At 43.5% G+C, this 17,365-nt stretch overlaps 1 protein-coding gene across 3 annotated transcripts in view; it reads right to left on the bottom strand.

The window, feature by feature from the left end:
* Positions 1 to 401: 401 nt before the first annotated feature.
* LOC142664716 (uncharacterized) overlaps positions 402 to 17,365 on the bottom strand; it is a 36,567-nt gene continuing 19,603 nt past the window's right edge. For 2 of the 3 annotated variants that reach the window (XM_075843992.1, XM_075843993.1), the window contains exons 2-6: positions 15,212 to 15,295; positions 12,592 to 12,915; positions 2,951 to 3,253; positions 1,375 to 1,502; positions 402 to 1,107 (exon numbers count right to left, since the gene is read on the bottom strand). In XM_075843992.1, the coding sequence (XP_075700107.1) occupies positions 1,090 to 1,107; positions 1,375 to 1,502; positions 2,951 to 3,253; positions 12,592 to 12,915; positions 15,212 to 15,260 (822 nt within the window). In that variant the 5' untranslated portion in view covers positions 15,261 to 15,295 and the 3' untranslated portion in view covers positions 402 to 1,089. The remainder of the gene's footprint in view (positions 1,108 to 1,374; positions 1,503 to 2,950; positions 3,254 to 12,591; positions 12,916 to 15,211; positions 15,296 to 17,365) is intronic. The other variant, XM_075843994.1, reaches the window with a different exon arrangement.

The raw sequence follows: 17,365 nt of genomic DNA, 5'->3' as shown, positions 1-17,365 counted from the left end.
GCAGCCTCGGGAAACGGGGCCAATTAGGAAACTGTATGTACATTACAAATGTATTTACATTCACAAATTAAAAGCATTAGTACATACACATTTTAATTCTGAAAACCCCTTTAAAAATAAATAAATAAAAAATCAACATAACTAGTATCGTAAAAGTCCAAACTATTACAAGATAATATTATTTAACCAACACGGGGAACGCTGTAAAAAATAAATAAATAAATAAATAAAAGCGCCATAATCGTAAATTCGTCACCTTAACTCCCCCCAAAAATTATGAAAAAGTCTCATCTACCCCAAAATGGTAACAATAAAAAACGACGGGTCGCTTCGCACAAAACAAACTCTCATACCGATCAACGGAAAAATAAAACATGTATGGCTCAGAAAATGGCGACACAAACAAAACAGATATTTTTAACAAATAGTTTTTTCTTTGTATAAATAGTAAAACACAAAAAAACTCTATCAATTTGGTACGGCTGTGATCATATTGAGCCGTGGAATAAAGTTACATACCGTTCTCACCCCAAAAACAATGAAGGAATTGATGATTTTTTGGCCACTTCACCCCACAAAATGTTGTTTTCCGTTTCCTACTACAATAAATGGTGCCGCGAAAAACGCCAACTCGTCCCGCAAAAAACAAGCCCTCACGAGGCTAAATAAAAAACAGTCAAAAACGTGCTATTCTTCCGTTAAAACCTTTGTACAGTGTTCGCCGATCCCCATAAAAGTTGCGCCCACTTTACGGTAAAGGTTGTTATGGTGCCGCCGCAGTTACAAAATTCACGGTGTTTAACGTTTTGTGATGTTTATTTAATAAAGTTTATCTTCACAAAAAGAATTTTTTTGTGACTTAATGTGATTATTTTTGTATTTTTTGGGGGTTTCATGAGCATAGCTCGAATATCTATACAATAATATTAATAATAATAATAATTACAACAATAATTACAACAATAATTACAACAACAATAATTACAACAATAATACTGCAAATAAATACAGAACAAATAGCTTGGACTCTTTTTGTATAACGATGCCGCCAGAGTCCTCCGGCACCGGCACTTTACTTTCACGGTACAGTCAGTATGCGCGGTTAACCTAAAAGAGATATAAAAAATATATACCACATTAGAGACCTCAATATACTGCTACCCCCCCCCCCCCCCACGTTCGTGATGATGCGGGAAGGGGTTCCCACCAATAATCTAATGTCTATGGGACCCAGAAGATCTCCATCCTGGGATTCACCAGCGGGGGAAGAAGGATATAGATAAGTGGCACTAGCGGTGTCTGGCAGCTGCTTATCTCTCACATCTAAACTAGACAGTAAAATAAAAGCATCGAATGAAGTCAAACGTTACATACATTTAAGGGCATCTTTTTCTTTTTCCAAAAAAAATAAATCAAGCACAATGTGGACAATGCGACCACTCCAGTGATGATTCCGGAGATCACATACATGGAGATGTCCTCCCTCAGGTTAGAAGAGTCATCTGAAATAGACGTTTACATCCAATTATTCATTAACAGAGCACCGAACATTCCCTGATGGGATCAAGGTACGTGTAAAGGGGAACCCCTCCTGAGAGGGAAGCCGTCCTGGAGATCTGTGGGGGGATTCTGGATGGTCATGTATTACATGTAACGTGTGATATCTCTATCTAATATCTATCTATCTATCTATCTATCTATCTATCTATCTATCTATCTATCTATCTATCTATCTATCTATCTATCTATCTATCTATCTATCTATCCCAGCAGCATGGATGTCATCATACAGCAGCAATGAGCAGTGTAGCTGAGAATCCAGCACTGGGTGATACAGAAATCTTACCAGCAGCCTGTGTCTCATTCTGCTCCTGCTTCCTCCCACTGCTGCCCCCTCTCCTCTCCATAGACTTGTATTCAGTGTGTCTGTTGCTCACTCACTCTCCCTCTACTCCCTTTCTGCTCCCCCTCCCCTCTCCATAGACTTGTATGCAGCGTGTCTGTTGCTGACTCACTCTCTCGCTGCTCCCTTCTCCTACTCTCCCTCCCCTCTCCGTAGACTTGTATGTAGCGTGTCTATGTGACTCACTCTCTCAGCTCCCGTCTCCTCTCTACGTAGACTTGTAAGCCCCGTGTCTGTTGCTGACTCACTTTCTCTCTGCTTCTTCCTCATGCTCCAACACCCCATTTCCATAGACTTGTATGCAGCGTGTCTGTGTCTTACATACTCTCTCTCTCTATCTACCTATCTATCTATCTATCTATCTATCTATCTATCTATCTATCTATCTATCTATCTATCTCATATCTATCTATCTCATATCTATCTATCTATCTATCTCATATCTATCTATCTCATATCTATCTATCTATCTATCTATCTATCTATCTATCTATCTATCTATCATGACATTGATGAGGACTGACAACAGGGGGAGACGGAGAGAACTGCCCTTCAACCCATGGCTACTACCCTGCTGCCCAGCACTGCCGACAGCTCCTCTCATGCACCCAGCCCTATGTCACCAACTGCACTTATACTGTGCAGGACAGTTATGGGGGCATTATACTGTGTGGGAAGTACTATGGGGGGCAATATACTGTGTGGGGCAGTGTCAGGGGGTATATTATATACAATAGTATACAGAAGGCTCAGGGGATATAATTCCAAGGCGTAGCATGCAAATAGGGAGCGTGGCATGCAAAAAAGTGTGTGGCCTAAATAATCGTTCAATAATCGTAATCGAGGTCACATGTTAAATTAATCGTGATTTTCATTTAGGTCATAACTGCCCAGCCCTAGGTCCCCTTATTTCCGGCAATGGCCGGTCCCCCACCGTTCCTTTTATATTCTGCCTATAGCCCGGTGGGGCCGCTGTGGATTGGTCTATGGATCTCTGCCAGGTAAGTTTATGACATAATGACGATATTTTTCTATTTAATATCTCACCTGAAATGGTGACATTAAACATCTGCGCACAACCCACTCCGTCTGGCGGGAATATAATTGCTTTGTAATCTCCTTGATCTGGTGCAGATAAATTATTGATGATTAAGGAACCATCAGGGGATCCCTGCAGCCTGCTATTATTCTGGCGTCCTCGGAGATCAATGTATCCACCCGGTTTGGTTTTGGCGAAATTGACCCCAACGGGTCGTTCCCAAAACAGGTTTTTAATATGACTTTCTTCCACTTGGAGAGTAACATTTCCTCCAACTTGTGCGGACACCTTCCTGCTCTCCCCGCACTTACCTTAAAAAAATAATTACCATTGTGAACAGACCACATCATTATTTTATTTTGTAAAGTAGTAAAATTTAAAAAAAAAAAATACATGACAAATTTGACACCACCTTTATTCATAAAATAAAGTTCATTTGTCATTTTACCGCAAAAGAAAAAGTAACCCTTATACGACTTTATCAACAGGGAATTAGACAAGTTACGGCTCTTGGAAAGGAAAGACGGAAAATCAAAAAATGGCCTAGTAATTAAGGGGTTAAGTATATTGAGGAAGAAATTGGAAGAAATTTTACAATAATCCCAAATGACCGATGTGATCTCACGTATGACATCATCAGAGAATGTACAATGTGTAATGATGACCTGTATGACTTTGTATTCAGCATATAATATTAATAAAGTTTACATTTTAACATTCAAAAAAAAAAAAAAAAAAAGAGAATGTATGGAAAGGCCATTGTCACCTACTGCATGATGTCACAATAAATCTGGGGTTGCGGGGACAACTTCTCAGTCCAGGAGATGAAGATGAGGAGACACAGATACCGGAGACTCCACCATGAGGATCTTATAGGGAATGGTGGAAACTAATGTGCCAGAAATAAAAAAATTCCTTGTCCTAACCTTCAATATGGGAAAGACCAAAAAAGCTGAGCTGACCTCCTATTGGTCTACACATTCCATTCATCACATGACATTTTCCTCTATGATCGCCGGATCACGGTAACAAATTTTGATTTGATTTGATTTTTCCATTTGTGGCAGAGACTACCAAACTAGACGAGACAGATCTATAAGCCGAGGCCCCTTATCTCACCCCTTAGGGTATGTGCACACGACCTATTTTCAGACGTAATTCAGGCGTTTTACGCCTCGAATTACGCCTGAAAAGACGGTTCCAATACATCTGCCCATTGTCTTACGATGTTCTGTTCAGACGAGGTGTAATTTTACGCGTCGCTGTCAAAAGACAGAGCGTAAAAATACGCCCGCGTCAAAGAAGTGCAGGACACTTCTTGGGACGTTTTTGGAGACGTTTTTTTCATCCAATGAAGAACAGCTCCAATTACGTCCATAAAAGACGCCGCAAAAAACGTGAACACTTGCAAAAATGGCTGAAATTCAGGAGCTGTTTTCGCCTGAAAACAGCTCCGTCATTTCAGACGTATTTTGCGTTTGCGTGTGAACAGAGCCCTTACTGGAAAACGTTCATAAATTTATACTCCAAAGAAAAATACCGCAGAGGATGAATCCTTGATCCACGTCACCGGCCGACAGTCATATAGACAGAACAACCCCAGAGAACCATCCCGATCTGGTGCCAAGATGTAGATGTTGTGTGATAGTGGCATCGGCTACACTTATGTATTTAGGATGTATGAAGGAAAAGATGGCCAGTTGGATCCCCTGGTGGCCCGTCCTATGTGGGCGCTGATGGGAAAGCTGTTCTGGATCTAATAAGCCCACTAATAAGGCACCGCTATCATCTCTATGTCCACAACTGATATACAAGTATTCGGCTGATCTACCACTTGTATGAGAAGGATATAACGTCTTGTGGGACAATAAGAAAAAACAGGACGGGCTTCCCAGAGTCACTAAAGAGGGAAGAGTCCGCGTCTCTGTGCAGCTCGCAACTGATGGCTGTGAAATACAGAGATGGAAAAATATTTTCTTACGCGGTATGTAAGATGTGGGAATCGTATTCACTCGCGTGAGTGGCATACCTCCCAACTGTCCCAGATTCAGTGGGACGGTCCCGGAAGATTGAAGTCCTACAGTTTTCTTTTCATGTCCATGTCTAGGTTTGGAATATACTGGAATACGACACTAGGTGCCATGTTGGTTCAGGGGTTTGGAGGTTTGTAGTTGGTGTTGTGGTGCAGAAGCTCCTGGTTCAAATCTCCCTGTGGTCTTTTATGATGTTGAGCTTCTATTGATGCTTTCGCAATGTTTTAGTAGACCAAAGTCAAGAAGATCTAAGAAGAAATTTTCTACAAACTCAGATTTCGTTTGTTCAGGGAGTAGCTTGAAAACTGAAATTGATTGGGACGACTGTAAGATTCAGGGAGGCCCTGCGGAGATGAAGCCTGACGTGTGTTGGAGTTTTTGCTTCTTATCCCATTTCCCCCTCTTGATAGATTGTATTCATCTGTATTTGCTATTGATTCTAGCAAATGCGGTGGCGCTTATTGTTGGCCCAGTGAGTCATACTTTGCCATCGTGTAGCTCCAGGTTCTAGTCCTGCTGCTGGTACATTATAGTGCCTTGAGAGAAATACACAAACTGGTCCAGGGTATAGGGAAACAAGATAAGACTTGTAAGAACCTGGAGTTCTAGCCCCATCAGTGTACTTTATGATCTTATTAATAATTATCACATTGAGGAGGTCGCAGAGGTTACCATGGTGGCCAAGGTGGCCGATGTGGAGATGGCAAAGGTGGCAAGTGGCATAAGTGGCCAGGGCTCAGAGGGTTGGTCATGAGGCGCGGGCCAATGGTTGGAAAAATGTGGACTACAGTTTTTCTTAAACTGTATTAATCTTGCTTACAGTATTGACTATTTACTGTTGGTAAGAAGTCGGACGACTCGGGTGATGCCCATGGTTGAACTTGATGTTGGCTCCTCGATATAGTTTCTCCATGTTAGGATTGACAACGATGAGCTCCTCACGTGTCGGCCGCAATATTATAAATACTCAGCATTATCTGCTCTAGGAGGTTGTTTTATGACGTATGAAAAGTCTTAGTTGCAGGAACATCTGAAGTCCTGGGCTGAGTTGGAGAAGACTGGTCTCAGTATATATATTTTTTTCTTCTCTCAATCTTCTTTTTTCTTCCCTGTATCTGTCTTAGACATTTATATTCTTCTTTGTGTAACTTTTCCATCATTTTAGACTGATAATTAGAAAAAACTGCTATAGATTCCAGATCTGGCCGTGGGTCAGTGGTATGTGCAGCGGCTTGTATGGTATGTAGAAGTCATGGGTTCTAGCCCTATCTGCTGCTATTTCGTTTGTTTCGTCACATTCTGAGCAGATTCTCCTTTTTTTTGGCCACGAGGGTCGGATCCGCTCAAAACCGTTTTCCTATTTCTCGATGATGACATAACGAAACGTACTATTATATGTACATGGCTGGAGCTGGCTCAGAGGGTAGAGCGGCAAGTGGACCTGTAGTGAAGCTGGAGACCACGGTTTGAATCCTGGGACCGGCTCCTTCGAATAGAAGATTGGTAGTTCGGGATGCTAAATAACCACTGTCTGGAGTGGAAACGGTGGCTTATAGAAAAATGTACCATTTTTTTTCACATATATTAAATCTGAGCAGGGGGAGCTTTTTCTACAGGTGATGAAGTGACTGCATGGGATTTGAACCCAGGTCCTCAGCATGAGAAGCAGAGCACCTACCCTGTGAGCTATCACACCATCTGGTAATAGGATGTATATTTTGGTAATGATGACATTTAGAATGTAGCCAAATAATCCACACATTCCCAAAATGTGAGGTTCGCTTCAGTACCAGGATTATTAAGGCCTTGTTCACACTGAGTTTTTTTGCAGGCAGAAAAATCTGCCTGGAAAAATCAGCTCCGGTTTTTTTTAGTGGTTTTGCACCACACGCGTTTTTTGTGTCAATTTTTTTGCCGCTTTTTTTTTAAGCTATAAAATAACCAAGAGCATTTTTTGTCTAAAAATGCGGTGAAAAAGGCGTCAAAAATTCGCGTCACAAAAAGCATTTATTTTCGCCTCCCATTGATTTCAATGGGGTTTTTGAGGCGGAAAGATAGGGCCGCGAACATTTAAAAAGAAGCGACGCCCTATCTTGTGGAATTTTCCGCCTCAAAAACCCCATTGAAATCAATGGGAGACGGAAATAAACGCGATTTGAGGCATTTTTTGACACGTTGTTTTGCCACGATTTTTTACGCGTTTTTCAACCTCTTTCTTAAATCAATGGGAGTCAATTTCGGCCATTTTTTGCCGCGGTTTTTGAACAGGGCCTCTCGAAGGGTGTTCAGTGAAGATGCGGATCTCCGAGGTTCCCTCCGACACTGCTAGATCTGCGTTAGTATGGGTTTTGGAAGGCAATGTGGAAGCTCCATATCCCTGATCCCTGGAGATTCAGCCATTTATTGAGTGAGCCGGCCACACGTCATGCAATATGCTATTGCCATTGGATGGACACCGCTCTGTAGATGATTCAGCATTAATTCTTGTAATACCCGTGAGTAGACGGAGAAAATTGCTGCACCGCTCAATCAAGGAAGAGACGCTGCACATGGACGGAGTTTCTCCACGGCAACACTGGATAATTGATTCAGCAGCAATAGAACAGCACAAAAGCAAGAAAAAATATACGTGATAGAATGATTGTCGTGGAAGTCACCGATACGGCAAAGATGTGTATTCAGCATATAATATTAATAAAGTTTATATTTTAACATTAAAAAAAAAAAGAAAAAAATGTACGGGAGGCCATTGTCACCTTCTGCATGATGTCACAATAAATCTGGGGTTCCGGGGACAACTTCTCAGTCCAGGAGATGAAGATGAGGAGACACAGATACCGGAGACTCCACCATGAGGATCTTATAGGGAGTGGTGGAAACTTCCGGTGTTTGTGACGTCACCAGACGGAATCCGGATACTGGTAACAGAGAACTTCATGGACGAGACTCATGGCAAAGCCAAGTACAAAATCATCACCGGGGCTGTGGCCTGTACACCCGGTAATAGGAGGTTCTCTCATTTACTTACAGGTTGTGGAGCCAATAAGAAGACAGTGGAGAACAATCTGCCGCCATTATACCAGCAATCTCCACACATGGAAGGTGCGCACATACTATATACCATCAAAATGTAGGAGATGGGGGGTTGTTATACATTATGGTCCACATTAACGAAGCAAATATAGTCATTATTATTTTCCTGCTGGGAGGAGATCTGGACGGGCGGCTGGAGATGAGGACAAGAACCGGGAGATCGATCATAATCGTATGTAACGGGGTAATTACATGTAAAATGTGGCCTAGTGGGGGAAGAAAAAACCCAAAGAGGGAGGACGTCAACTGTGAGCCAAAAAAGTAGATTGTGTCAGAAATGTCTCCAGTCCATAGTCCCGATCCCGGTCCTCCTGGGGTCGGCCCGTTGTTTTTTGCCACATAAAGGAGCGGTTATAATGCGTCCGGCGACTCCTGTGACATTTCTTTCTCCAGCAGAGATGACCATAGTCGTGCTGGGACCTCCAGAGTCCGATCAGTGGAGGAGCGGCCCACATGATACCGGGACATCGTGGAGAACATCTGGGATTGGACGACGTCATAGCGGTCAATGATGAGTATTTCGTTAGTTGCACGTACAGCTCTGATCCTGGGTTCTCGGACTGATCGCCGTTTTTCGGGGTCAACAAGGAATTTTTTCCTAGTGCACAAATTGGTCAAAAAGTGTGCGGGGTTTTTTCCTTCTTCTGGATCAGCAGCTTAGAATAGGAATTTATTTATTGTAATAAGGAGCTTCGTCTGCTCTTCGTTTCTCCATATTACCCTGCAGTCATGTATGATTTTATATTATGGGGGTTATTATAGATATTTGGCATTTGATTATCCAATATCGCTGTACCCATGATTAGGGATGTCACGATACCAGAATTTGGACTTCGATACCGATACTTCGTTTAGTATTGCGATTTCGATACCAATTTCGATACTTTTGCCAACAGTAATAAAAAAAAAAAAATCTTCAGTTTTCTGATTTGAGTCCGTTTTCTGATTTGAGGCGCGACATGTGATGAATTTTGAACGCGCCTCACATTAATAGTAATTAATCCCATCATGTTTCTCAGTCATATTGGGTTAATGTGTGAGGTACATGATGGGGTTAATTACTATTAATGTGAGGAACATGGAGTGTAAATTCATCGCACCTCGCGCCTCACATTAATAAGTGAATGAAAGCCGTGTTTATTTCATTTTTTTACAGCGTACACATCATAAATGATGCAAAAACATTGTTGTGCGCGCCGTTACTGAATGTGTGTATTTTATGTATTGAGACTTATTTTAATTTTTTTTGTAAAAAAGGTGAATGTGTATTTTTTTTTATTTGACAATACTTTGTGCCAGTACATTAGCCTGTGGACAGATAGCACACAGGCAGTTGTTAGGACATACTTGGGTATGTCCTAACAACAAGAAATATGGTTAGACAGCCCTGGGGTCCGTCAATAGACCCTGAGCTGTCTGCCCATATATGGTATGGCCCTCAATCGCGTCACAGGAATTCCCTGTGACGCGATCCATGGGCATCCCCCCTGCTCATTTTCTCCTGAATGCTGCAGTCCGCTGTGATCGCAGCATTCAGGAGAATAGCGGCGGAGATGAGAGCGTTCCCTGATCTCCGCCGTTATAGAGCGGGGCTGCGGCTGTGTAATACAGCCATTGCCCCGCTCCTGACAGGAAGTGCGCACGCGGTCAGCATGAGGTGATGCGGCCGGCGCTGCACTAATGAGCGAGCGGCAGTTCAGGCACTGGAGACAGAACATGGGGGTGTTTTGCAGTGCGCCCGCCATGTTCTGTCTCCAGTGCCGCCGCTCATTAGTGCAGCGCCGGCCGCATCGCATCAGCCCGACCCCACGCACATGTCATGACTCAGGAGCGGGGCTGTGGCTGTGTGCGGCTGCGCAGCTCAGTATCGAAATACAGGAAATAGCGGTATCGAACCGTTTAGGGATGCACAGTATCGAAACAGTATCGAAGTTTCGATGCACCGTGCATCCCTACCCATGATGCAAGACACATACAGAAAGATGAAAAAAGGAACAAGAAAGGTCGAAAATACATCAATAATAAAAAAAGAAAATTCTCCTGTCAGGCTGTATACAGACACTGGATATAGAAGGCGCCTCCCCCCACTGTTCTGTGTGCAAGCATTGACAGCTGGGTGCTACTATTCCCTTTATCAACAGGCTGTGTCCCTACATACTGACAGTCTCCACTCATCGCTGACAGTATCACACTGTGTAGGGACCTATCCTCCAGACAAGGGGAATGGTAACACTCCGTTGTCTATTAGTCCTGGAATACAAGGATTTCCTATAACAGACATGTCAGTAGAGGGGACGGGTCCCCTATAAATCCAGTGACTCACAGGTGACGTCTTCTCTGATTATAGACGTTCACTTTCCCTTTTTTTCCATCCGTTCTGGACCTCCATGGCGACTTCTCCTGACCACTGCAGAGTTTCCTGACGAGACGTCTTTGTCCATCATATCTGTAGCCGTCCCCAGACAAATAAATTCAGACCACACACCAGACCTCTAAACTCATAAAGACTTAAGACCAGAACTCTTCAACTTGATAACATCTACATGACTGGGTGGGAGAACAAAAAGTCTGTGCCCGCTTGTGACAACGGGGTAACCTAAATAGACCATTGATGCCGCTAAAACTAAAGTGGCAAAATATAGCAGAGACTCCATGCTAAAAAATACACCAACTAATAAAAATAACATAATGCCACAATAGCGTTCTCCACCCCTCATAGTATAGAGTTTAACCACCTGTACACGAGCATATACGTCGCAGCGGTGGGCCGGTAATTGCGAGCCGACGTATATTTAGGAGGGTGCAGCAGCTGGTGTCATAGTGACACAATATAATGTATTAGTATACTGGAGTATGCTAGTACATTATAAGTAAAAAATAATAATTGTTTAAAAAGGATCCGTCCTTTGATTAAAAATAATAATATATAAGCAATGTAAAAAAAAGAAGTCATTATTTAGCATAAAATATAATTTATTGCCTATACGTTACATAAAAACAAAAAACCCACACATATTAGGTATCTTCCCGACTGCAATGACCTGAAGAATTAATGTAAAAGTTTATTTAGCGTAAAACGCGAACGGTATAAAAAAAACAAAAAAAAAACAATACTGAAATAAAACAAGGCCTCATACAGCTAGGTCAATGAAAAAATAAGGCAGAGAAGCCAAATAACAGAAAAAATTAGCTGGTCATTAAGGGGTTAAATTAATGTCACAATACATAAACAATAACATACCTATATTTGGTATCCTAGTAACCATAACAACCCGTACAATAATGCTAATGGCGGAACTGTTTTTTGTTTTTTTTCATCAAACATTTTTATGGAAACGTATAGGGGTTGTCCAGGTTGCAGGCTGTTTTTTATACTGATGGCATATCCACAGGATAGGTCATCAGTATATGATCAATGGGGGTCTGACACCGATCAGCTGTTCTGGGTGCTGGAAGCAATGCAGGGTCGGTGCAGGAAGCAGAAAGCTTTGACCACTATATAGTGGCCATGCTGCAGTACTGCAACTATTTAAGTGAATAGGAGTAGAGCGGAAGAAACCCAGCACGGCCGCTATATAGGGTATGGAGCCATCTACTTCTGGCACCGACCCTGAATTGCTTCTGGCACCGACCCTGCATTGCTTCTGACACCGACCCTGCATTGCTTCTGACACCGACCCTGCATTGCTTCTGACGCCGACCCTGCATTGCTTCTGGCACCGACCTTGCATTGATTCTGACACCGACCCTGCATTGCTTCTGGCACCGACCCTGCATTGCTTCTGACACCGACCCTGCATTGCTTCTGACACCGACCCTGCATTGCTTCTGGCACAGACCCTGCATTGCTTCTGGCACCGATCCTGCATTGCTTCTGGCACCGACCCCGCATTGCTTCTGACACCGACCCCGCATTGCTTCTGACACCGACCCCGCATTGCTTCTGACACCGACCCCGCATTGCTTCTGACACCGACCCCGCATTGCTTCTGACACCGACCCCGCATTGCTTCTGACACCGACCCCGCAATGCTTCTGACACCGACCCCGCATTGCTTCTGACACCGACCCCGCATTGCTTCTGACACCGACCCCGCATTGCTTCTGACACCGACCCCGCATTGCTTCTGGCACCGACCCCGCATTGCTTCTGGCACCGACCCCGCATTGCTTCTAGCACCAACCCCGCATTGCTTCTGACACCGACCCCGCATTGCTTCTGACACCGACCCAGCATTGCTTCTGACACCGACCCCGCATTGCTTCTGACACCGACCCTGCATTGCTTCTGACATCCAGAACTGTTGATTGGTGTGGATAGGTCATCAGTATAAAAAAAACGCCCCCATCCTGTACCACCCCTTTAAGACTAACACATTTATAGCTTTAGATGCTACTTATAAGGAAAATTTAAAAAAAATCACCACTGTCGGAATTTGGGGGTGGAAAAAAAAGAAAAATAAGTGTCATTTAGGCCAAAAATGGCTTGGTCCTCAAGGGGTTAAATAAATGTAATCTCTCACCTGTGATGCTGAGGTTATAGGCTTGTGAGCAGTCTTCCCCGTCTGATAAGTAAATACTGGCCTTGACGATGCCGCCGTCTTCCATTTTCAGGTTTTTGATAATTAAGGAGCCATCACTGGAGGCGTTTATTCTGTCTGCATAGAAATCTTCTCGGATCTCAAAAGAACCGCCGGGATTTGAGGTGGCAAAGTGAACCCCCCGAAAAGTGACCCACAGGATCTGTGTAATGAGTGCAGTCTCCACCACAGACACTTGTAGGGTCACCTCCTCCCCAAACGTGGCAAACACATCTCTCGTCTCCTCGCAGTCCTTTGCGGGTACGACTGTAATACAAAACATTTAATTAGTAACAAAACAAAAACATTTTTTTTTAGATGCAAATTTCATATTCCAAGAGCCGTGGGGCCATGAAACGAATTCGGAGAATTTTGAGATGCAAAAAATGTAGAATTCTGGAGGTAATAGAAGCTACGAGAGGTCCTCCTCCCGCACCGCTGCACGATTTTTTGGAATATACGGACACCGTTCATTTTGCAATGAGTTGTCTCCCGAGTCCCGTGCCGCAAAGTGGTCACATGACTTCACGTCACTGTTCACACATACACCGCTGCAAAAAAAAAACAACCAAATCGCTGTAAAACCGCAAGCGCTTTTTGGTAATGCGTTTTTTTTTTAATGCGGTTAGAATTCCACCTCAAGCGGCACGTCTAAATAGCTAAATACAGCCCAATGACCACACATAAATATGGTGCCAGTCACACGGTTACGTGTAGTGCGCCACGTGGCGTTCTTTTAGCCACACCCCTGAGTCCCATGTGGTCTAGAAAGGGTTTTCCGAGCTTATAAAGAATACAGGGAAGTTCCTCTATAGATCTATATGTTCACCAGATGACGCCACCATAGATCAGAAGTCGAAATTTTTTATTTTTATTCTCTTGCCCAGTTCGGTGCTGCTCAATTGTTTTTAGGGGTCCTACCACCGTTCAGCGTCAGCACCCAGTGCAGCAGAGCCCAGAGCTGAACAAGAGCGGGGAGCGAGAAAGGTAAGTATATTGGCTGGGGGATATTTATTTTTGGCTGATCTGGGATCTGAAATTAATATATGGGGGTCTGGATTCTGAATATATTTAGGTGTCTGGTTTTAATGCACATTGACTATATTTACAGGGTCTGAATAAATGTAGGGGTCTGGTGTCTGAATATATTTGCCCGATATTAATATAGAGGTCTGGTCCGAGGTCAGATATTAATAATATAGAGGTCTGGTCTGGGGTCCGATATTAATATAGGGTGTCTGAGTATATTTAGGGGGATTCGTGTCTGAAATTATTTTGGCGTTCGACATCGTGGCCTTTTCGCCGTTTACAGGCACAGCACCATACACATCGGTAGCGACAGTGAAGAGGCCACGGCGGCGAACACTGGGGCCCCTTCAGTCAGCAGATCGGCGAGGGTGCCGTGAGCGAGACCCCCACCGATCTGATAGTGATGACCTATCCTAAGGAAAAATATGCCCTACGAGGCGGGGGGAGATAAACACGTGTTCAGGGTACAGGACGTCTTGCAAGCAGGAAATAAGCACCTGGAGCACGATCATGTGACTGAATGTGAGACTGGCTTACAGAGACATCTCAGCTACAGACAGCACAATCTCAGCTACAGACAGCACATTAGTAAGGGACTCATCTTACTGCAGTCATACCGTACCGTCAGCACAAGATAAAGGCAGCCTATACGGACCACGAGGTCTTTTTCTGCCGTCAATCTTCAATGTGTCTAAGATCGGAATACCCCTTTAACACCGCAGTATTACCCTATCAAGACAATGGAAAAAATGGTGTCAATATTCCAGAAAACCAGTAACCCGCAGGCAGTGCTGCAGACCCTTCTCCTCCGCAGTGTATTGGATTTACTAGCGTCAGGAGATGATAAGATCTATACTGCGATACCTCCACTTCCACGGCTACATATATATTGGTAGTAATGAAAAAAAAATTGAAAAGAGAATATTCGGAACTTTTCTCTCAGGTTTGTTTTTTTTCTTTTGACCACATGGCTCCAAGGCTCTCGTGTAGGAATCAACTGTGACCTGCAAAATAACAAATATAATAGAATTAAAACCGTCTCTATATATTTATACTTACCCCCTCCCTCTCTTAAAATGACGTTGCGGGTCATGTGACCGCTGCAGCCTGTGATTGGCTGCAGCGGTCACATGGGATGAAACTTTATCCCAGGAGGCCGGTCTGTGTGTTCCTACCCTTACAGCGCTTTTCGTAGGTATGTCGTTACACTACTAATAACCGCAATGAGCAGAACTACAGTAAATTCCTTTATTCCGGCATCAATAGGATCGCATGGGCTGCCGGATTATCAAATATTCTGGATTATCAAGTGGCCAAGAGTATAAAACCTTCAGGAAGTCTACTATGATTTCGCTTTTCTCTGCTCAGTCTCCCACTCTTGTGAAATTTCACACCACGCTGCAGATTTGTGCAGCAAACAAGCGCTGCGTTATTAGATTTTCTGGATTATCAGACGCCGGATTGAAGGAATTTCAGTAGAAGAAGAAAAATTGAACTGTATTAAAAAAAAAAAGTGTGAAAAAGTGTCACTTACTGCTTTGAAGGTGGAAAAGTATGAAGAGCCGGCAGAAAAGATTTTTCATATTTTCTCAATACTTACATCCGACATGTGTCCAGACTGAAAAAGACCGAAAAAATTAACCAGATTAAGATCTCAGTCACATACACCCTGTACCCCACTATCACTACCCACTACCACAGCGCTGCCACTAATGCATTACATATATACACTGAATGGCCACTTTATTAGGGACCCCCATCTAGTAGGGTGTTGGACATCCTTTGGCCTTCAGAACCGCAGTAATTCGCGGTGACATGGAAGCCACTGGGCGTGGAAATCGTTCTGCAGGAATATTGGCGCATGCGGACAGCATCACTTCTTACAGTTGGGCTCTGTTCACACGCAAACTCAAAAACGTCTGAAAATACGGAGCTGTTTTCAAGGGAAAACAGCTCCTGATTTTCAGACGTTTTTTAAGCCACTCGCGTTTTTACGGCCGTTTTTGGAGCTGTTTTCAATAGAGTCAATGAAAAACGGCTCCGAAAACATCCCAAGAAGTGACCTGCACTTCTTTTTTGCGGCCGTTTTTCAAAATAGGCGCCTTAAAAAACGGCCCGTCGGAACAGAACGCAGTTTTTCACATTGAAATCAATGGGCAGAGGTTTGGAGACGTTCTGCTTCCGATTTTTCGGCTCTAAAAACAGCCGACAATAAGCCGTGTGCACATACCCTAAAACAGGGGTCTCAAGCACGCAGCTCGTTCACTGCTCTGGGACTCTGTGGAATACCCTGACATCGCTGTCCATATATGGACAGTGTTGTCAGGGTCGTCCCTAGAGTGGAGTCCCGGGCAGAGCGCTAGTATAGGCTCTGCTCTGGTACTCTGGGAAGCCTCTGACATCGCTGTCCATACATCGACAATGATGTCAGGGGCTTCCCCAGAGCAGGAGTCCCAGTGATGTCAGGAGTACAGCTGGAGTCCCAGGAAGAGACTTCTAGCGCTCTGCCCGTGAATCCAGCTCTGGGGTTGCCCCTGACATCGATGTCCATATATGGACAGTGATGTCAGGAGCACAGAAGGAATCCCAGGCAGAGTGCTAGAAGTGGCTCTGCTCCGGGACTCCAGCTCTGGGCAAGCCCCTAACATCACTGTCCATATATGGAAGCTGATGTTAATGGCTTCCCCAGAGTTCCGGCGCAGAGCCTATACTAGTGCTCTGCTCCGGCACTGTGGCAGCATCTACAGAGGGCAATGTGGCAGCATCTACAGAGGGCACTGCGGCAGCATCTACAGAGGGCACTGCGGCAGCATCTGCGGAGGGCACTGCGGCAGCATCTACAGAGGGCACTGTGGCAGCATCTACGGAGGGCAATGTGGCAGCATCTACGGAGGGCAATGTGGCAGCATCTACGGAGGGCACTGTGGCAGCATCTACGGAGGGCACTGTGGCAGCATCTACGGAGGGCACTGTGGCAGCATCTACAGAGGGCACTAAGGCAGCATCTATAGAAGGCACTGTGGCAGCAGCTACATAGGACTCTGTGGCACTATCTAAAAAGGGGCTGCCGGATTGCGTTTAGTGACACTTAAACTGGAAAACTGGATTGTTGAAATAAGCACGTGGAGAAAACTCGCAAATTTTAAACCTAGCGCTATTATTATAGTAATATAGTGTTATAGCAATGTAGTGTAATAGTAATGTAGTGTTATAGTAATGTAGTGTAATAGTAATGTAGTGTTATAGTAATGTAGTGTTATAGTAATGTAGTATTATAGTAATGTAGTATATAGTAATGTAGTATTATAGTAATGTAGTGTTATAGTAATGCAGTGTTATAGTAATGTAGTGTTATAGTAATGTAGTGTTATAGTAATGTAGTGTTATAGTAATGTAGTGTTATAGTAATGTAGTGTTATAGTAATGTAGTGTTATAGTAATGTAGTATTATAGTAATGTAGTGTTATAGTAATGTAGTGTTATAGTAATGTAGTGTTATAGTAATGTAGTGTTATAGTAATGTAGTGTTATAGTAATGTAGTGTTATAGTAATGTAGTGTTATAGTAATGTAGTGTTATAGTAATGTAGTGTTATAGTAATGTAGTATTATAGTAATGTAGTATTATTATAGTAATGTAGTGTTATAGTAATGTAGCGTTATAGTAATGTAGTGTTATAGTAATGTAG

The sequence above is a fragment of the Rhinoderma darwinii genome, chromosome 12 (assembly GCF_050947455.1).
Source record: "Rhinoderma darwinii isolate aRhiDar2 chromosome 12, aRhiDar2.hap1, whole genome shotgun sequence".
NCBI lineage: Eukaryota > Metazoa > Chordata > Amphibia > Anura > Rhinodermatidae > Rhinoderma > Rhinoderma darwinii.
This window is presented reverse-complemented; position numbering and strand designations above follow the sequence as displayed.